The sequence below is a fragment of the Nothobranchius furzeri genome, chromosome 3 (genome assembly GCF_043380555.1).
Source record: "Nothobranchius furzeri strain GRZ-AD chromosome 3, NfurGRZ-RIMD1, whole genome shotgun sequence".
In the NCBI taxonomy this organism is placed as follows: Eukaryota; Metazoa; Chordata; class Actinopteri; order Cyprinodontiformes; family Nothobranchiidae; genus Nothobranchius; species Nothobranchius furzeri.
In genome coordinates, this window is record NC_091743.1 from 56283393 (window position 1) to 56305421 (window position 22029).

General features: G+C 40.1%; 1 protein-coding gene across 4 annotated transcripts in view; it reads left to right on the forward strand.

Annotated features, from left to right (window-relative positions):
- The window catches only part of LOC107385446 (ataxin-7), a 50093-nt gene that overhangs the window by 2914 nt on the left and 25150 nt on the right, over positions 1 to 22029 (forward strand). The window contains exons 2-5 of one of the 4 annotated variants that reach the window (XM_070549353.1): positions 5380 to 5470; positions 6379 to 6478; positions 12523 to 12735; positions 12920 to 12988. In XM_070549353.1, the coding sequence (XP_070405454.1) occupies positions 12531 to 12735; positions 12920 to 12988 (274 nt within the window). In that variant the 5' untranslated portion in view covers positions 5380 to 5470; positions 6379 to 6478; positions 12523 to 12530. Of the gene's footprint in view, positions 1 to 5379; positions 5471 to 6347; positions 6479 to 12156; positions 12736 to 12919; positions 12989 to 22029 lie in introns of those variants that run through there. The other 3 variants (XM_070549352.1, XM_070549354.1, XM_054751501.2) reach the window with 3 other exon arrangements.

Sequence of the window (22029 nt, forward strand, 5' to 3'; positions counted from 1 at the left end):
AATATACTTATAGCTCATAGTCTATGACCCAAGGGCTGTAGACCTTGGTTTAACTCATTTAAGTCTAACCAGTACAGAACCAAATACCAATATCTTGCAAATACTGACAGCAAGAATTATACAGTGGCATTTATAACAAATAAATGCAAATAAATTGATGTTCACAAAATGTTGCATAACATTTATTGAGTTGTGTCAAGGTGCTGTAGGAGCGTGCACTAGCACCGTGTCCTCAGAGAGATTAGTTATTATTTATCAGCGTGAGGAAGTTATTTCTACCTTATTTACAAACTATTTATTTACAAGTCCATCAGTTAATGTAATAATTGTCCCAACCACAGCTGCACCCCCCACCCCCCAACCCGGTCTCACAGCAATCAGGGGCAAGCTGCACGTGTGTTTAGCGCGCCGCACGCGCACATTTAGCTGTTTTTAGCGGCTCAGGAGTCCGCAGGTGCGGTGTGTGTGTCACTCACTCTGGTTACTCCAACAGGGAGCAGGGCGGCTCCGAGAGCTGTCTTTAGCGACCGACACATCACTACATCATTCCCTTTCCTAATGTCCTGAAGAACGGTCCGGAGTGCAGGCGGAGTGTTTAGCTAACCTGCAGGAAACGTCGACGATAGTTATCCAGAAAGTAGCTAAGGGTTACCAGAGATGTTTCTGAGGTGTTCGCTAGGTACTTTTAAGATTAAAAAGTCAAGAAGGGGGTCTGAAAAGCTGTTAGAAATAGCGTCAAAGTCGCTAAGTTGGCAACACTGTGGGAGGAGCGCTTCATTTGCAACTCAGGGCAGCGCAAGCGGGAGGAGCAAATAATCGGCTTGTTTTGTTTTTTATAATCGTTCAAAACTCAGATCGTAATCGTGATTAAAATTCGATTAATTGAGCAGCCCTACCGCAGAATATATAGAAATGCAGGCTAAAATGCATTATCTTGTAGAGGCTCCGAGTCCGCTTGCAGACGTGACATTTACATGTGGATGTTTGCTGGTCAGGTGCTGCAGCATCGAGGAATATGGTGTGTTAGGCTAAATCCATTTTACAGTATTTACACTGGAGTACATTTTCCGCCTTACGACGTGAAAAATGGTCCCACACCTTTGGCATTTTGTGTCTTTTTCGCACTCCACCGGGGTCCACGTTGTCCGCCATGGCTTAAGAGAAAGTTAAGTTACATTCGCTACTCGCGTGTGCATTCAGTGCAGTGTGTATGTGCGTCACTTATTTCGGTCCGGGTGAAACATGACCCCGGGTGATTGCAAAGCCATGAATTAATTAAACATGAATTAAACGAAGCCTCGAGGCTTTTTTATACTCGAATTATTCGAGGTACTCAAGGAATCGTTTCAGCCCTTATACAAACGTGTTCTAAAGCAGTGGTTCCTAACCTGGGGGTCCCGACTCCCACAAGGGGGCGCCAAAGCCTCTCAGTGGGTCGCCAGGACCTCTCCACTTTAAGGGGTTAAAACTTCATTTATTACTTGTTTATAGCCTACATTTTGCTCACATTTTTTTTTCATGAGTGAAAAGTTTACTGATATTAAGACAGGAAATAATTAGTACAGAAAAAGTAACACACTTTTAAGCACATTTTGCTCAGCTCACTGTTTTATTTTCAATTGTCAAAAGTTCATTAAAGATAGGACTGGTTGATTAATCACAGCCTTTACAGTAAATAATCTAGTATAAACAGTAATATACACATTTAAGTACATTTTGCTCAGTGTATTTTTTATGTGTCAAACGTTTATTGAAAGGAATGATTAATTTATCGGTGTTTACAAGAAACAATGTGTTCAGAAAAGTAATACAAACTGTCAAGCACATTATGCTCTGTTTGGTTTTGTTAATTACTTTGTTCTGTACTGGAGCCTGCTTTTACTGTTATCTATTGAATCAAAGCATATTAAAATGTGCTTGAACAATTTTATCATTTGTTAATACTGTTTGTACTGGAAGAGAGAATGGGAGGGGGTCGTCAAAAATTTTACTGGTAAAAAACGGGGTCCCTTGGGAAAAAGGTTGGGAACCACTGTTCTAAAGGTAATAACATCGCCACCGCTACTGATGTTGCTACACCAATGTTAGCAGTAGGGATTAGGGATATGTATTGGTGAAATTCTGGCGATACAATGCGTATTACGATACAGGGGAGACGATACAATATATCACGATATATTGCGATACATTCAGTCAGACGATATTGGCGATTTTTTAGACTAAATTTATTATAGGAAAATTCACTAAACAGTCCAAACTGATACTTAACATGTTTAACCATAGCAGAGGGATTTATATTTCAATGGTAGAAACAAAAGCCATTACACACTGCTGCCAACTAGTGGTCGGTGTTTGAATTGCACCACAAGAAAAGAAAATACCCAAATATTTCCATGTAAATTCTTCCAAAAATTAGATACACGACTTTTGATTAGCGATACATTTTTGCAAGGAAAAATATCACGATATATTGCAATATCGATATTTTCGATACACGGGTTTTGAATATCGATATAATATCACTGGGGAAAATATCACGATATATTGCCGTAATCGACAATTTCTTACATCCCTAGTAGGGAAATATCGATATGGCAATATATCGTGATAATTTTCCCTGCGATTATTACATCGATATTCAAAAGCCGTGTATCTAATTCCTGAAAGAATTTACATGCAAACATTTGTGTATTTTCTTTTCGTTTTGCGCAATTCAATTGCCACCCGCTAGTTGGCAGCAGTGTGCAGTGGGTTTTGTTTCCACCACTGAAATGTAAATCCCTCCATCATGGTTCAGATACCTCATGTTAAACATTTTACGTATCAGTTTGGACTGTTTATTGAATATTCTTACAATAAATTCAGTAAAAAAATTGCTTGTAACGTCTGACTGAATGTATCGCAATATATCGTGATATATCGTATCATTTCCCCTGTATCATGATATGTATCGTATCGCCAGAATTTAAAAAATACTCATCCCTAGTTAGCAGCTAACAAGAGGTAAACTTACCGAAGCGACTTTTTGTTCTCCGCCATGACGTGCTTCTTAAGGTGCTCGTGCATCGCTGATGGCTCTCGTGAAAGGAGAGTTTCACTTTGCAGAGTTTGCACTCTATGGGCCTTTCTTTTGTCTTTGTATAATGCTCCCAAACTTATGAGTGACATTGCCCACTCGCCATGTTTTCTTTCTCCGATGACTAATCGAATGCTGATCTGGATGGCCACTACACATCCGCCTTGGCGCTAAAGCGGCGACTGAGCAGAAAGGCTGGAAGCAACCGCCGAACGTGCCGCAGTTTTGTTTGTAAAATAAACTATGTGTCGACTGTTAAATTAATAGCCGACTATTTTATTTGTCTACATCATCTTGATGAGTCGACTAATCGTGGCAGCCTACACCAGTCAGATCAGAACTGTGGAGGTTCCAGTGGAGCGTGGCTAGACTGACACGCAGAGCAAAATAATTTTGCTTCTGCTACTGTCCATCTAGATTTCTAGGCTTATGAAGGATGGCAGTGTGGAGTGAGAGGGTTAGAGCTTGATCACGCAAACATTTAAAACATTTTTCATTTGATCTCAAATACTATTATGTTTATCAATCTGAAATAATGTTACTCAGGAGGAACAAGCAGGGTGTGAAATTTGATACCAGACTTACTAATCAGTAGATTTTGACTGCAGTAATTTGGGTATATTTTGTGTAAAACCTTTCTTCAAATTTCTGTTTTAGTGAACTTTTAAATTTGGACAACAAAAATGCAACCCCAAACCAAACTACAAGCCAAATTTACTTATTTTCAGACACATTCGGTTATTCTATGTTTAAGTTGCTGATTCAATTCTGAAAATGTTCCTGAAAAATCCTGTGCAATAAATAACATCATCAATAGAAATAGAAGATCAAATCGCCCTACATTCTTAAATTTGTTTCAGTGTTTTATTTTTAAACACACGTTTTCACTATCAGAACTTCCGGGTTATTTTACCAGACCTTCATGGCATGCGCATTACTCCATTTCACATGGGCCGGCTCAGAAGGACCGTTTTTCGGGCCATTTCAGGAACCAGCCAAGTACCAGAACTGAGGTATGTACTCGGAAAGGCCTGATAGTTGCTGGGTGTGGCTTGTGCTTAACTCATGCTGATTGGTTGTAAACAGTAGGAAATGATAAACAGCACTCGTAAAATTGCAAGAGTTGCTGGTGAATAGGGCGGGGCAATATATTGGAAATGTATCGTTATCGAAAATTTCTGACTCTTATCGAGATAAATTTTCCTTTGTAAATACATTTGGTAATAAAAAAATGAAAAGATGTCTGTAGGTTGGCAACATTCATGTCCCTGTAAGAAGCTGTACCACCTTGAGTCACGTAAAAATGTGACAACGTAATTCATGTGACACCCCCTAGTAGGCAACTTTTGTTTCTGCGCATACCTGTAGTTTAGAGTCCTGCACGGGCCTAAAATCTGAGCCCGTGTCCGGCCCGGCCCGAAGGGGTGGAGCCCCAGCCCGACCCGGCCCGAAAAGGTTTTCAGGATTCTCTGGCCCGGCCCGAGCCCGACTTTTTTAACCAAATAAATGAAAACAAAGTGCGTCAATCCTGACCAATGTGTTAAAAGACGTGCAGGATCCGATCAATTTGTTTTTCCCTCATTTACCGTCACGGAGATAACGGCGCAGGCTCTGGTGTTAATCAAGTTAAATTTGATCTCTTTCCAACAATTTTCACAAGAAAACAAAACAGTCAAAAGCAGGGCTTGTGTTGTGTTGACCGGATAGTTCCCGTATTTGACGGTTTATTTTGACGGAGAAAGAATAGAAAAAATTATCCCGACGCATGCATACGAACTGACATTTTATTCGTTACACACATCGCAGATGTAGCTAAATCACCCAAGAAAAGATTCCCATCTGAACATCTGAGCTGCTCAGCGCAGCTCGCTGTCAGCGCATATGTGCACAGCGAGCTGAAGTTGTGGAGATAGGCTTGGAGCGCATCGCAGAACCAGAGCGCATGCGGAAAGGTTCCTCCCACTGAAGCAAGTGTTTTCCAAACCCTGTCGCTCAGAGAGACTTGTCACTTAGAAAATGTTCCCTGATTATGAAACTTTGGCTGAATAGTGCTTGTTCCTGTCTCCAATGTGGCAACGCATCCATGAGCCTGTCTGAAAAGCCCAGAATCTCTTCAGCTGAGAAAGCGCCTATGATTACGCACAAGCGTGACGCGTCAACCCGGTCTCACAGTAAGACCGGGTTGGACCTGTTCAGGTTTACGCAGACAATCTTTACATAGAATTGACTTACAGATATAAAATTAATTCAGTAAACTATAAAGCATTTTATTTAAATATCCATTCATTATTTTACAAGCACAGAGAGCCGCATCAGATGGATGGAAGAGGGTTGTGACATGTTTTCTCCAGGACCAGAGAGGACGCAAACTCAATACATCTCTTTTATTGTGAGGTAATAATTTCTCCGAGTTTTGCGGGTGCGGGCGGGAGTGTAACACACACGTTGCAGTTGCAGGCGGTAATGGTCAGAAATTCAGCGGGAGCGGGCGGGAGCGGGATGAAGAAAACAGTCCCGCGCAGGGCTCTACTACTGCGTTTGTGTTTCAATTTTTTTAATGAATTCAATTAAAAATAAAGGTGCCCGGCCCGGCCCGTGTCTGAGGTAATTACACAGTCGTTGGCCCGAAGCCCGGCCCGAGGGCCTAGGGCCGACCCGACCCGAAGGCCTAGGGCTTCAGTGCAGGGCTCTACTGTAGTTATCGTCCATTTATCATTATCAAGTTGAAATCCTCAATATATCATGATATTGATTTTAGGCCGTATCGCCCAGCCCTACTGGTGAAGCAAAACTAATGGAAAAGAAAATAAGCAATTTTGACGCTACTTTAAAATCAAAGTTTCTAAATTCCCAACACTGAGAAGTGCCTCGGAAATCCCCCCAAAATTATGAAATCGGTAAAAGTATGTATGATTTGTGCTGATATCATATTGGATTGATATTGGTCAATACTGAAGGCTGCAATATCGGTATTGTATCGGAAATGAAAAAAGTTGTTTCGGGACATTCCTATGTGCAACTGCTGTTGCACATGTGTAGCAGCCACTGGTGTTCATGATGACTTCTATGTGTGCCTGACCGATGCATTATGTTTGCCCACATCATTTAATTTACACACGAAGAGTTTAAATATGAATATCTGTGCCTGAACTATTCTCTCGTGATAATAATTTATACTTATATTTTCTCTCTCATAATACTTATGAATTAAACATAATTCCATAATAAACTATTGGCCTAATGCATTGTCACTGAGTGACTGTTTGTTTGTGGGCTTTGTGCTGGGTTGTGCATGTCTGCAGATTTCCTCTCCAGCGTGTGTCAGTCAACAGTCACCCAAACCGAAGAGGATCAACTGATCAAGTCAAAAAGAGTTTTCTGCTTTTTTAGAAATTTGCTAAGGTAAGATCTCTAAATATGTAAAACTTCCAGATGTTCATAGTTGTCACTTAAAGGTTCAGTTCACTTACTGTACCACTCACTTATGCATGCTGAAGATGTTAATAACTTAACCCCCTATCACCTGCCTTAGCCACAGAAAAGAAATAGATAGGCAAATAAAGTAAATAGGCAAATAAAGTCTGAATCAATAAAAGCCAGTCAGCATTATGTCACCATGTAAATTAGCTGTCATGGCCTCGCCCACCTTGACATGCGACTTTTTAATATTTTGTTGATTTGGTGGCCAGGAGAGACTAAAGTGCGTTAGCAATAGCATTGCCACAACATGGTGGAACACGTTTGGACTTGTTACTTGTGAAGATAACACATCAGTAATAGCCTGGCAAGCCATCCTCTATATGTGAATATATAGTCTACGACCCATAGACAGACCTCAGTTATGAGGTGGAATCTACTCATGTCTTTAAAACTGTCTCTGCCTATTACTGGACTATGAACAACGTGACATACTCACCGCTATGAATGTCAGTCAACGGGGCATTCCGCCACACACTGTCAAAGACAACGCAAATGCATCCTTCTAAGTAAACAACTTAAGTACCTATGTCTGCTTGTGTCTTGCCAATCACAGCGTTCTGTCAGTTTGGTGGGCAGGACTTTACTGCGACTGATTGAAACTAAGATGGCAACGGCTCGTTTGAAACAGTTGTGGCATCAACTTTGGACTATTTATATTCTGGCTTTTCTTTTGCCACTTACACACTAGCATCGGCGTCACTCCACTCTGCCCGCCCCAGCCTGGCCGCGTTTATTCCAAACTTTCTCAGGAATACGGTCATGATTGAGCACTAGGGATGGGTACCGAATCCGGTACTTTTTAAGGTACCGACCGAATTCCATAGTGCCGACTGAGCACCGATTCACGTCGTTTCAAACGGTGCCTCGTTTCGGTACCCGTCCATCATAACGAGAACTTGCCAAGACAGCTGCGCATGCACAAGAGCGTTTTGTCGTCGCTTGCTGTGAACCAGTTGTAAACAGAGCAGCATGGTAGAGAGAACGCAGGCTAAAGCTTGGGTCCACTTCACTAAATGTGATGTGTAACTGGATGATGAAACCAGCGACAACTATCTAAGTGAGACATCCTCATCTTAATCTGCTCCGGTATGTAAATATAATTAGCTTGATATGTTAGCTTCCGTTTCGCCAATGGTGCGTTCGCATTCTCCTCGGAACTCCGAATATCCGACTATAACAACATGAACGCGCTCTAAAGTTTGGCTTCATTTTACTAAATGTGACGGGTGAAGACGAAACCAGTGACGATCTAAGTGTGAGGCATCGTTTTAATCTGCTCCAGCAGCTAAATAAACTGTTTAAGATATCGTTAGCTTGATATGTTAGCTTCCATTGCTACCATTGTTATCAGCTAATGGTGCGTTCGCTTTCTCCTCGGAAATTCTAACTTCCCAGTAGGAAAAATCAAATGAAAAAAGATGGCAAAAGGAATGAAGATACACAGTAAATTTAGTTCACAGTAAAGATGTTTGCTTCAGTTTAATTATCAGCTTATAAAACTACAAGGGCAATGTTAAAATACAAACAGTTGTATGTTATTTATCGTGATATTTATCAAATATTTTTATATATTGAGAAAAATATATATTTAATTATAAAAGAGAATTAAAATAATAAACACTCAAAAGTATCGAAAATTGGTACCGTTAATTACCGGTATCGATTCGTAGGTACCGGTAATTAGTACCGGATCGATTCAAATGTCAAAGGTACCCATCCCTATTGAGCACATGGGCGGTCTGTGGCCTGTGGTGTCATGAGTGCATCTTCGAGCACGTGGGCGGGGCAAAAGCATGGAGAAGTCCGCGGTGTCGCCATTATTAAACAAAAGCGGCCTGAGCTGTCTTGCCTTTGGAGACTCTGACTCTGAGTTTGCATCCTGCTTTGCTGTGTCTGGCATCACTGTGTGTGTTTGTGTGTGTGCTTCCTCACAGCAGTGAGAGACAGAGAAAGATGGCTTCAGTCAGAAGCTCGTTAACTCCATAGCATCCGGAATGATAATGAATTGCGCATGCGGGAAGCCCCCGCAGACTATTTCTATCTGCTTATCCAATCAGGCAGTGGGTGTACCGTTCCTGTTCGACTTAAGGCAGACCTCCTTGAGAAGAGGGCTGAAAAGACATGTAGCTCCGCCGGGGAAAATCCATGTCTACCTAAATGAGAAAACCCAGCCTGGTCTAGGCGGAGTGGAGTCGATGCTATTGTGAAAGTCCATTTTGAGTCTAGAGCAGCTACTTAAAGTGATGGCGGGTATTTTCCCTGGCGATACCTAAATCATTGCAAGCAAACCATATTTTTCAGTTTGAATAAGATCTTACCAACAGATGGCCATTAATGTCAAAAATCCCTTGGTGAGGTGGTGCTCACTCCTCACCCCTGCCACGTGGACCTCAAGGGATAAACCATCCATCCTGCTCAATGGTCAACTTTCTTTGCGGGGTCACCCATGAAGACAGTGGGAGGGTTAAAAACATGTTGAAATTTAGTCTAGAATGACGTAGCAATAAACTTATAGTCTTGATGTTTATGTTCAATTCTTCTTTATTAGCAGGGTTTGTATATCATGTCTCCATAGTCGATTTAAACTAGAACAGCCATAATACAACAGAGAGGTTTAAAACAGAGGTGGTGTTTTGTTTTGTCTCAACTTGATGTTTAAAAAGTTTTTATGTGCAAATCACTTTTCTATTCTCATTCAATGTAGAACAGGTGGAAATAAAACGCAGAAAAAACTGGACCAGTGAGCACATTTCTGCATTAATAATGCAGCGATAATAAAATATTCCTGTTGTAATGTGTTCAATAATTAATCTTTCTTTCTTTCTATAAAGTGTAAAACGTGTTGTGTTTTAACCTAATGTTTGTCAAATTCAATCCTGATTGTATTTAGTAACAAGGTAAACGATAAAAACGGAGTTCTCACGAAGCTCGTGCCTAGATACTCTAGAGGAGTTGGGTGTATTTGCAAAGTTTTGATCAGCTGAAAAACAATGTATCTAATTCTGACCGCAGTAAATGAAGTGAAATGTAATTCCTCTTACAGAACGAGCTTTAAGTTGAGGTTTTTACTTTTGAATTTCTACATTTAGTGTTTCTGAAAACAACATGGGGTCATGGCACGCTTAGCTCAAGACTTCAGGAAATGTGTTCAAAGGTGTCATTTAATTGGGATGTTTTTTTGTTTTTTACTAGTCCCCCTCACATGAAAAAAAGAACACAATAAATAAGTAGTTTTCAAACGGACACTGGTTTTGTTGTAACACTTTCACAAAGGAAAACATAAAGGTTGTTTTAGTATTTATTTACAGAATGTAATGCTTTGTTTCATGTTACATTAGTCAGATTTGTTTCTAGTGCTGCAGTTTGATTCTTGTTTTTGCAGTTTTCTTGCAGGTGAGCGTATGGTGTCATATTGAAAGTGAAAGTAAAGTTAACCATTATTTAATTTAATTTTTGTTAAGAGTTTATTAAGGACCTGTTCAAATCTACACAAAACAAAGCCAAACGGTTACCTTTCATTGTGAGTAAAGCTGAAATGGGTAATTCCAGGCTGATGTATTTTATAACCCCTTTAAAATAATAAAAGTTGGGAAAAATCGGGGAGATGGTTTCAAATGAAAACAGTCTTACATTTTTTTGTTCCACTGTGCAGCTCAAGTTGATATAATTTTCATGGTTGACAAAACTGGGTATTTTTACAGCAGAGGCTCAGGCATGCACAGCCTTATTTCCTTGTTTTCTGTAGGATGAACTCATTTGCAATTCTGTGCAATAAATTAACAAATTTGTGGACATGGATTAAGAAACACAAGACATTTATGTCATGTTTGCGCTTAGGGATGGTGTGTCTATCTTGTTCATTTTTTAAATAACTGTTAAATTTAGAAATAGAGTTCAGGTGTGTTGAAACGGGAACTTTGTTTTGTCCTTATTGGACAATAACAATACATGTAATGAAAGTAATGTGTTGACTTTTATTTTTTAAATGTGAGAATGGCATTTGAAAACAGTAATTAAGTGTCAAATTTAAGAGTTTACAGAACTAAAGGCAGTTTTTAAGTCATTAGTGGAGGTATTGCTTTAATAGGCAATGCAACAGCCTGCAATAACACGACTGTTGTAAAAGACTACATCAGGGATATTCAATTCCGGGGCTTGGAGGGCCGGTATCCAGCACGTTTTAGTTTTAACCCTGCTTCAACACACCTGATTTCAATCAGCAGGTAATTAACAGGCTTCTTCAGAGTCTGATGAGCTGCTGCAGAGGTGATTGAACCACTGAAACAAGTGTGTTGGAGCAACAAAACCCCTAAAACATGCTGGATACCAGCCCGGCCCGGGCTCAGGCCCGGAATCGAATACCCTTGCTCTACATGTTAAACTGCTTTCAGTTCAGATATGTCATCCTATACAACAGTTTTCACATTATGACATCTAAATGATAACATAAGCTAGTAATGACTGCACATTCTAAATTGGTTAGGGAGTAGAAATAGTTTCCTTTTGTAACTGCAGCAGCTTGGTTTTCTCACATCAATAAATGTACATAACTGTTCCCGTTTCTTTATAAAGATTTAAACGATTAGCGTTTTGCCTTTTGAGTGACTTAATTCAAAGGGTGTAACTGATTAGTAAATGATTTTGTTTGTAGTTAAATTTTTTTACTTCAATTTTTGTTGTTGTTGTTGTTTTGGGGGCACTATGGATTAGATTGAGTCTGTGTATTGATTAGTCCTTTGTAGAAGGTTCTCGTCTTGCCTTAAGACATTTTTGACGTTATGTGATCATTACAGACTTACCTGTTGTGCAGAGCTTCCATGGAAGAATTGCATACTTTAGGATTGATGGGGTGCTAACGACTAGTCTGAGCACAGCCAATACCAAAGTGCATTGCTTCCATGCCGAAATCTCTGTATTAGACATTATATTTTATGGTCATTTACAAGCACAAATTCACCACAAACAGCCATTTTGGTGCATCCAGGGGTTAGGTATGGCAGAAATAACCATGCAATGCAAATTTAATCATGGTGTAAAGATTTATAAACTTCATGTTTGCATGAAGCAATGTTGAATTTTAGAGAAGAAAACAGTTTTTAGTTGGTGCCCATTAATTGTGCTCAGTTTAGCTGTTAGCTCATCAGTCATGAAGAACATAAACTATTTCTTTCAACAAAGACAATTCAGGAAGCTAACAACAACAGGTAAGATTGCTTTATAACTTTCATGTAGAAATACACTTCAGATAACCAAAATATGTTTGCAAAGTTAATAATTAAAAACATCACGGTAACAATATTTTGTATGGATATTGCTTTAATTTACAGTGATGTGAATGCACATCCATTAATAAGCTGGGTGCCATGTGAGGGTTCAGTGTCTGCATCTCATTCAAGGACATGGGACTAGGAGATTCAAACTACTGATCATCTAACTGCAAGACAACCATCGTACCACTACATTGCTGCTATTTGCTAACAAAATTCTCTTCTCATCTCTGCATTTTAGATTTTGAAAGATCATATACTTTTTAGATAAAAAATGGTTTTGCTTTCTTTTGTTTCAAGTGTTACAATGTTTACTTATTGCTTTCTTTATCCATTTTTCAATTGTACAGTAGGGGGCTACATGACACACTTTAGTCATTTACTGTTATAGCATAGTCATGGTATGTGCAGTCAGAGTTAAAGCAAACGAACCCCAGTATGTGCGAGTCCACTGTGACAAATAAGTGTTAACACTAATTAGTTGGTGACCCAGAGACCTTCGGACGTACTGCCGGTAGATGTGAAGTGTTAGCAAACAGCTAACTGCTAGCATGTATACCCACTTAGCATGTATGGGAACATTTGCGCTTAAAATAAACGGCATAAATAAAACAAACAGGTGTTTTAAGAAGAAAGTGATTGAGGAAGCTGCGCCATCCTGCGCGCGTCCAAAGCTGACTCTCTGTTGTTACATTGTAGCGGAAAGAATGTCGGAAAGGGCCGAGGATGACGTCAGGGGGGAGCAGCGCCGAGCGGCCAGGCAGCAGCTGAAGCAGCAGCAGATCCAGCGGGGAGAAGGCTCCTCAGCAATGGCGACTGTTGCGGAGCGGAGATCGTTGCCTAGTCCAGAAATAATGCTGGGACAGCCTTGGAGCAGCTGGGTCGACGCCACCAAACTCCACGGACACGATGGTGAGTTCCTCAGCGTCCCGACCATCCGCGAGGGAGAGCGCGACAGTAGCCAGTCCTCATTTTTTTGGCCGAATGCATGCAGTTTTTGGTTGGATATGAAGAAACGCTGCTGGTAGCAACAGCACGGTCAGGCAAGCAAGTGCAACTATTTATCTGCCCCTGTGTCGGATCGCCTTATTTTCAGGTGCTGAATCGGAGGAAAGTTTCAAAGACTTGGGGAAAAATCGAGAAGCCATGCGTTTGTGCAGAGAAGGTGAGTGTTTTTTTCTCTCGCTTTAGGGCCAAAGGTGTATTTTGGTTCTGAGGGTTCGCACAAATACACGGACACAAAACACTTTACGTGCGTCATTCAGACAGAGTACTATAGATGTTCAAAAGAACCACCCAACTAGACGACTGGGTGTTGTAAATGAATATAGGTTTTTACATGTACACGTGTTCATTGAAACAATAACTGCTAGACTTAGAAAGTGAGTTTAGGCCCAAACATAGGAACCAAATTTTATATGTTGAAAATTTCATTGTTTAGCTTTCATATTTCTGCTATTTTACTTATAGAATGGTTTCCCACACAACAGAACATGAAAGTTTGTTGCTACCACAGCCGCCTAAAGCAGGTCATGCTTATACTGCCTTCTATAACACAGAAATAGGAGGATGAATATTGGTTTGGGGTTATAACCTTACACTGCTGTAAAGCACATTGAGTTGTCTTTGTGTAGGAAATGTGCTATATAAATGGAGATATAAATGGAGCTGTCTTGTCTTACCGTTAATATAGTGCATGAATTACACCTCCAAATTATTTTTGGGGACAAACTGTGAATATGGTTTAAAATACATTTATATCGCTGCTAATAGCATATTTTAAATCTGTGGCATTCTTCAGGATTGAGCTAATAAGTAAGGTGACATAGGATTTAAATGGAAAAACTTACAAGGCAGAGGAGCTATTGAGCAGTCTGTACCTCTTAAATGGCCTGTATTTGATATAGCACCTTTTAGAGTCCTGGAACCCCCAAGGCACTTTACAACACAATCAGTCATTCACCCTTTCACACACACTTTCACACCCTGGTGGGGATGAGCAGCTGTCTTGAGGCGCACTGACAGAGGCAAGGCTGCTGAGCACTGGCATTACCAGTCCCTCTTACCACAGTAGGCAAGGGGGTTTAGTATCTTGCCCAAGGACACAATGACAGCGACAAACTGAGCGGGGCTCGAACCTGCAACTTTAAAGATGTGGAACACTGAAAAAACATTTTTGAAGCATTCCTCTGTTTATAATTGGTTTTCATGCAGGCTAATCACGAAAATAGTCTTCTACACTTACCTCCATCATTAGAAAATAGACTTGGCTTTGAAATACCTGACAGATCTACATCACATTTTTGTGATTATTGTTCATGGACTCGCCCATCTTGACTCACGACGGGGAAGGCTGTTGCTGGTTTGGTATCCAGCAAACAGTAGAGTGTTTCAGCTTGCAGAAGCTCACCAATAGCATTAGCAACTCCACCACACATCAGAACTCCTTCAGGCTTGTGCCATATGCGGAGATCAAACATCAACGGCAAGTCAGAGGTAGCATTGCGCTGCTGTTATCCAATCTGAGGCGAGATTAGGGATGGGTACCTTTGACATTTGAATCGATCCGGTACTAATTCCCGGTACCTACGAGTCGATACCGGTACTTAACGGTACCAATTTTCGATACTTTTGAGTGTTTATTATTTTAATTCTCTTTTATAATTAAATATATATTTTTCTCAATATATATATATATATATAACCATATTTGATAAATATCACGATAAATAACATACAAGTTTGTATTTTAACATCGTCCTTGTAGTTTTATAAGCTGATAATTAAACTGAAGCAAACATCTTTACTGTGAACTAAATTTACTGTGTATCTTCATTCCTTTTGCCGTCCTTTTTCTTTTGATTTTTCCTACTGGGAAGTTAGAATTTCCGAGGAGAAAGCGAACGCACCATTAGCTGGTAACAACGGTGGCAATGGAAGCTAACATATCAAGCTAACGTTATCTTTAACAGTTTATTTAGCTGCTGGAGCAGATTAAAACGATGATGCCTCAAACTTAGATCGTTGTCGCTGGTTTTACCTTCATCCATTCACCCGTCGCATTTAGTAAAGTAAAGCCAAACTTTAGAGCGCGTTCATGTTCTACTAGTCGGAAATTCGGAGTTCCGAGGAGAAAGCGAACGCACCATTAGCGAAACGGAAGCTAACAAATCAAGGTAATGTTATCTTAAACATTTTATTTACCTACTGGAGCAGATTAAGATGAGGATGTCTCACTTAGATCGTTATCTGTCGCTAGTTTCATCACCCAGTTACCCATCACATTTAGTGAAGTGGACCCAAGCTTTAGCGTGCGTTCTTTCTACCATGCTTGCTCTGTTTACAACGGGCTCGCAGGGACCGGCAACATAACGCTCTTGCGCATGCGCAACTGTCTTGGCAGTACCGAAACGAGGCACCGTTTGAAATGACGTGAATCGGTGTTCGGTCGGTACTATGGAATTCGGTCGGTACCTTAAAAAGTACCGAATTCGGTACTCATCCCTAGGCGAGATGTCCACATATCAGGAAATAAGACTCCTCCTGAAGCTCTTCTCTGATGTGACACATTTGTAGTTCCTAAAAAGGGTGCACCAGAACCCCCGTACCTTAGACTTAAGCCTAATTTATACTTCTCCGTCTGTGTCAGTATAGAAACATGCAACGCCATTATGCATCGATGCAAAGCCCTCCAATAGGATTGCAGAGGGTGACAGAGACAGGCTTGTGGTTAGTCGTGACACCTCTTCCTGTAAATTCCCCAACAGCTTCAAAAAGTAAAAAGATATTTAGTGGCAGACATGAAACGGATTGAAGAACACATCGCGGGAAAAAGTCTGAAAATATCAACGTATATTCACCTGTGGCTGAAGGAGCATAAAGATATGCAGCAAGTATTTTGTTCATAGGCGGAAATGACGAGAAACGTAAGCTTAGAGGTGCCGATCGCTCGAAGAGGTGGAGAGGAATGAGAGACAAATTTGTCCATTTTCAAAAGTCTCTGAAATACATAACAATCTGAACACAATAGTAAATACACTATTGTGGACTAGATATGTGACTGTAATGGGGGCAGGATACCTCAGAATAGCGCTACGCCCCTCTTGTACTGGCAGGGAAATGTTATGCAACACTCCACAGGTGACAGAAGTCTGAGAGCAAAACGTCCGTCAGTGTGTCGCGGAGCTGATGAAGTATGTCTAAATTAGGCTTTACAAGGCATCCATTCCCTCTAGAGACCACTGCAAATGTATTGATTCAATGAGTGTTCCACCCCTTTAAACTTGATTCACTTGTTGCTGATTTGCTGTTTATTTTGTTTTAGAAGAAGCATCGATGCAAAAAGGACAATCTGTGTTAAGAATCCGCAGTAATGCTTCATTTTCCAGACTCGCAAACACACATGAGACATAAAATTTGACTGAAGATTACTAGCCCAAAGGATGAATCACCTTTGTTAATATGGTGATTTACTGAGTTGTTAACCAGACATATGGCTCATTTCAAGAAATGTGTCACTGATTGTCATAATGGAGCAACGTCATGAAAAGTTTAGCTTGGAAATTAAAGGTAGTGTGTATGTTGTTGCATTTTGGACACTTGATCAACACATTTATATCTGGCAAGTCACCTGATTTTAGTAAAACAGGAAAGCCTTTTTTTTTTTTTTAGCTTTGTTTAAAATCGATCAGAACTATACTTTAAAAGCAGCAAAAACTATTTCCTAAAAGCCAACATAGCGTCCTAAATAACTGTATAATAATAATGAATAATGGGTAAATGTTAGACTTCAAGCTCAACAATATAAAAAAGCGCTATGCCCTCTGTTGTCCTGATGGGGAATTGCTTTGCAACACTCCCCAGAATACGGAGAAGTCCGAAGGCAAAACATCTCTTGTCAATGCATGTGCATCTCTCCTTCGTGGAGCTGACGGAGAAGCATAAACTAGGCTTAACACACAGTGTGGACCTGGGTAACACATTTCTTGGGGTGAATGTTAGACATTAATGCTGTGTTCCAGTTGTTCTCGGAATTCCCGAGCAGGAAAAAATGGGCGCCACAAGTGTTGTTGAGTACCAAACCAAAAGAATTATAAGTGTTCTCTGCACCTAAATAATAGTGACACCATGCCCTTCAACAGTTGCCACATACAAAAAAACATTACAAATCAAATGTAAAAATATAAACGCCAGGAAAAATAAAAACCATAAACACCTGTCAGTTTTGACGGCAATGTTACATTTTTCAACAACATAACTAGTGATGACAATAAACAACTTACCAGTGCTGTTAAATAGCAAAAAAAAAAAAAAAAAAAAAAAAAAAAGAAAGAAGAAAACAACAAATGAATAAGAAAAAATAAATAAAGATAACTACTTCCTGGTAGCACTGGGCGCAGCCATCTTTAAATTTGGGATCTCAGGGTCTTCTGAAACCTACGAGCTCACAGCTCAGAATTCCCAGTTCATTGCTTCGTTTCTGGCTAACTTATCTCGGAAAAACGAGTTCCAAGGACTACTGGAACGCACCAACAGACCGTTTCTAATTCTTCCCATCTTGTCGAGCTATGTATGTATCCTCAGTAAATATGAAGTGTTCATCTGTCTGCTATTTATATCACACAGAGAGAAGCTGTCAGGAGAGATGACACACTTCTGTTTGGTTACAGGATTTTGGCCCACGGCTATGATGTCATTATTATTTGACCATCTATAGGCGTTTTCTGTACTCTTTACCAATTGGATTAAAGAGTTAATTGCAGACTAAGGCCGTTACACAATTCCAATGAGCTCCAAAAAGTGACAAAAAATGTACGTTATAGAACACAGTATTTGATAAAATAGGATTCACATGACTCTACATCTATTTTAGGTGGTGACCACTTTTAAAGAGAGATTATTTTCTACTGTGTTGACAGCTTGTGAGATTAATGTCAAAAGGAATAATTTTCAGAAGAAGGCTAACATGCAGCTTGGTCATTTTAAAGGATTACTTGACATGGAGCTAGCTTGCACCGTGTCTTTTTCGTGTGGCAGCATCTGTAGTGATGGTTGTTTGTGTCATGAGCCTGATCAACACTCGCTGCTCATGCCAGAAGTTTGTGTTCATAGAAATCATTTGTGTGTGTGTGTGTGTGTGTAGATGTGTAGATCTAATGGGGGTACCACAAGTGGATGACTACACCTCTCCATTGTGACTCACGACCAGATTCCTCCTGCGGCATAGCTGCCATTCTACCACACACGGATAATTAACACAATACACACATTGTAAAAATAAATGCCAATTAATAATGTATGAATCCACCAGTCTGTTATACGTTTTTATAAATTTTACAGTGGCTCTGTCACAGTTTGTGAAACTGGAAAATGAAGCGCCACTGTCAGCCACGGGTCAGACTGAGCCAGCATGTGTGCTGCTCAGAGGCAGTTAGAGCTGCTGCGATCCCACCTAGATCATCCATCACTGCCATGGATGAGGATGCTGAAATTAACTAGACTCTCATTGTTTTTCCCTCATCTAATGCTCACAGCCTCTCCTTCTCCTCAAGCACAGGCTGCTTTTCTCACTCCCTCTGTGTATTGCCGAGGCCTCGGCCTGCTTCTCTTCTCTTTGTTTTGTTTTATTTTATTTTTTTCTTCATTTGTGCTTGTACTCGGGCTTTACTATGTTAGTTAGCTTCTTCTTTCTTGTCCACAGAGACTTCCTTTCTCAGCTTTTTTTACCTTCTTTATTCAATGGAAGAAGATGGATATTTTAAATGGTGCAGACACAGTGGCATTAGTCTAGCCGTTTCAGCAGTGTGGTCCAGTAGGTGCCAGCAATCTGAAGAGCTATACAGCAGCTTTTCAGAGAATGGTCTGATCTCACGGCAGCAGCAGGCTGATAATTGTTTTTTTTTCTTAGCTTTATTCATACAGGAAATTGATGTATTTATTCTGCTGTATTCTGCAGTTTTTGACTGGTTTTCAACAGAGGAATCATCTAGAAGTTTAATTGTTATCAAAAATATTCACTATATTCATCTATATTTTTATGAAGTGCACCTTTTTTTCACATGAGTTTTCTCTTTTCCTGAGACAACAGATGCTGCAGAATATGTATTTTTGCTTTGCTGCTGTTGAAGGAAACACTTGGAAGAGATGCCTTAACCAATTGACATATTATGTAGCATCATCCTTGTCAGTTCACACAAGACAGCCGCTGACCTCTCTCAGAGGGAGCCCAGCGGGTTGATCCTTTATACGGTCTTTGCTTAATAGCCCTCGTCTGTTCCAGACTTGGCTTGCAATGTTTGGAGGACCCTTGATGGCCCTCACAGAGTATGTGCTGGAGAGGAGCTCCTCCACTCCTCTTATATCCTCTCGTCTGCTCATCTTGCTAAGGAGCCCTAGGCAATCTCTTAATTAGCCCCCTTAATTAGGTGGTTTCTGATTCTTAGAATGAATTTCCAAGTAATTCTGTGAGAAGGACGTTTTCTGATGAGCCGTATAGTTGCTTATGAAGTGGTAGATGTAGTTAATGGGGAGTCTTGAACTGTAGATAACACACTTATGTACTTTGGCATTAGCACTTGGTATTTTTTAGTGATTGTGCTTCTGAAAATGACAAAAATGAGAATGTTTTCTGCTTTTTAGCTTCCTCTATTTCTTGCATAAGCCGTTGATGGATGGGGAAACATTCAGATTAGAAAAGCCTGACAGTTGCACGTCATGATGTCAGAGTAGCATTCGTGGACTCAACCATCTTGGCTCGTGCTGGGCAAAGCTGTTGATTTAGCACCCAGGAGAGAGCAGAGTAGAGCTGAGGAAAATAATCAAATAATCAATGCATCGAGATGCGGACATAAACGATTCTGCATCGTAGAAGAGTACGCCATAATCGATTATAGTGGAATGTAGTTTTGTTTTTTTTAACGGCGGCACCTGCGCAGCACCCAAATCTGTCCGAGTGAGTGTCCTCCACATTTACCAAGTGGTTCTGCCTTAATGTGGTACTGCAGGGCTGAGCGCTGGAGTTGTAACCTGAGACAGAACCGGAACCGAATCCGCCCGACCGGTTCTGTTGGATTTGGGCCGTGAATTATGTTAATTGAGCGGGTTGTCAGCAGCGCGCTCCGCTCGCAGAGAGGGAGAGGGAGAGAGGGAGGGGGGGATCGGAGGAGGCACCTCCAAACACGCATTATTATTTTCATAATTTAATTATTTCTCCTCGAAGCGCTCAGTCAGACCAAGTGTTGTGATGCGAGATCCGGTCTTGGGGAGGGGGCGGGGTCAATGTCGGCGGCTGCAGCGTAATCATCTGTCTCTTATTTAGGGACACGGAGAAGTTAAAAGAGAGAGAAATAGAAGATAGAAGTTCTTGTTCCACTTTATTCTTTTGTTTCATGATGATAAACTGATGTTAAATTCAGCTTAAAAAACTGGGAGGAAGCTTTGGTTCATTTTAAGTTACAGGAGGTCTTGTCTCCTATCTGCTCCTCCAGAGACAGCATGGACATGAGGGTTACATGGTGAGGGTTACACAGGACAGGTTAGTGGAAAGGTTAGTTAGCTGGTTAGTGAAGGAGATCCATCAGCCGGGTAATTTAATCCTAATACAGCTCACAGCCTTCTGCTGGTGTTATTATCAGAAATAATAAAACACACATCTTAAATATTATTGGACGTTTAGAATTTATTTTATGTTTTATTATTTTCTGCATCAAACAGAACTTGATTCATTCTCCAAAATTTCAGAAATGAACCACTGGGTTCAAATAAAATAACAAACTAAGTCAAACATTTCATTTGCTGTTATTTCCGACACCCTTCAACTGTGGCATAAATATTTGACTCTAGAGCTGCTCAGAGACATTAAACACTCATAAATGAACCCATTATGGATTTTATTATTACATTATGTGTCCTGTAGGTTTTCAGTATTTTTTCAGATTTTTGAGTTTTTGCAAAGCGTGTTTTTCTCAACCTGAGGCGTGGTGTTGAACGAGGAAACAGAATGTTTTACTTTGTTAAATCTTCTTAAATGTTTAAAATGTTTTGTTGTGAATGGAGAGCTTTTCAGGGATGGCAGGTTGTGTCAATTACGTTTTTGATTAAAAAAAAAGCAATTATCTGACATCTTCTATTTATCCATGAAAACAAATCAATATGAAATAATCATGATGCATTGGGATATCAAATCGAATTGAATCGTTGACCCAATAATCGTAATCGAATCGGGAGACAAGTGAAGATTCATACCTCTAAAGCGGAGTATGTCTCAGCTAGTAGAAGCTAACTGTTAAGTCACATTGCTGTTCGCCAATCAAAGGCGATATATTCAAATACTGGGAAATAAGACTCCAAATCTTGTGTTCAACTTTTATCTGGCTCACTTCTAATTCCCAAAACAGGAGCGCCACAGCTTTTTCCCCTACAGAGATCAACTCATAAGCTATTATTTTATACTAGAGACCACACCAAATGTGTTGAAATAACAAGTGGACTTGGTCTTTTAAGTTTTAAGTTATTTAAATTTGAACTGAATTAGTTTGAAGGCAAATGAATTTTCTAACGTAGCAGAGATATTATCAGTCCTTTCATCTGGAAATATAGGAGTCTTAACAACTTTATTTTTCCTTTTATAAGATCGGGTCGGCACCTGTAAAATGAAATTTGATTTTCTCTCTGTACGTGTTGGAAATGCATTTAAAGTGGTACCTACAGAGACACTGAATTTTATCTGCTGTGACATTGATTCAACTCCTTGTTTGACATTTTTCCTGCTGATTGTGCCTGTAGTGAATTTAGTTTCAGTCAGAAATGCATCTGACCGATTGCACAAGTGTTGACTTTGTGCCATTATGTTCGGCTGTTTGGGATTTACTGTAAAATGTTTTTGCTCTGTTTGATAAAGTCCCAAACCTTTGACCATATTGTTTTATTTCTCAGATTCTTCTCATCTTCCTATTCCTTCTTCCTTGATGCACAATACATTACATAACTATGATGCGCAACAGTTATAATTGTCCCTTAGAAACATGGTGACCACAGAGCAGTACTTGGTCTAAAGGATTTAACAAAGCATCAACTCAAAATTTTGGCCTTGAAGATTGTTGTGATTGAGTAAAACTATTAATTTCTTTCAGCCCTGGTTGTCAAACTGTATAATTTTATTAGTCTTATCCTCATTGTTTTCTTGAGAAAGGTTTTGAAATTTAGTAA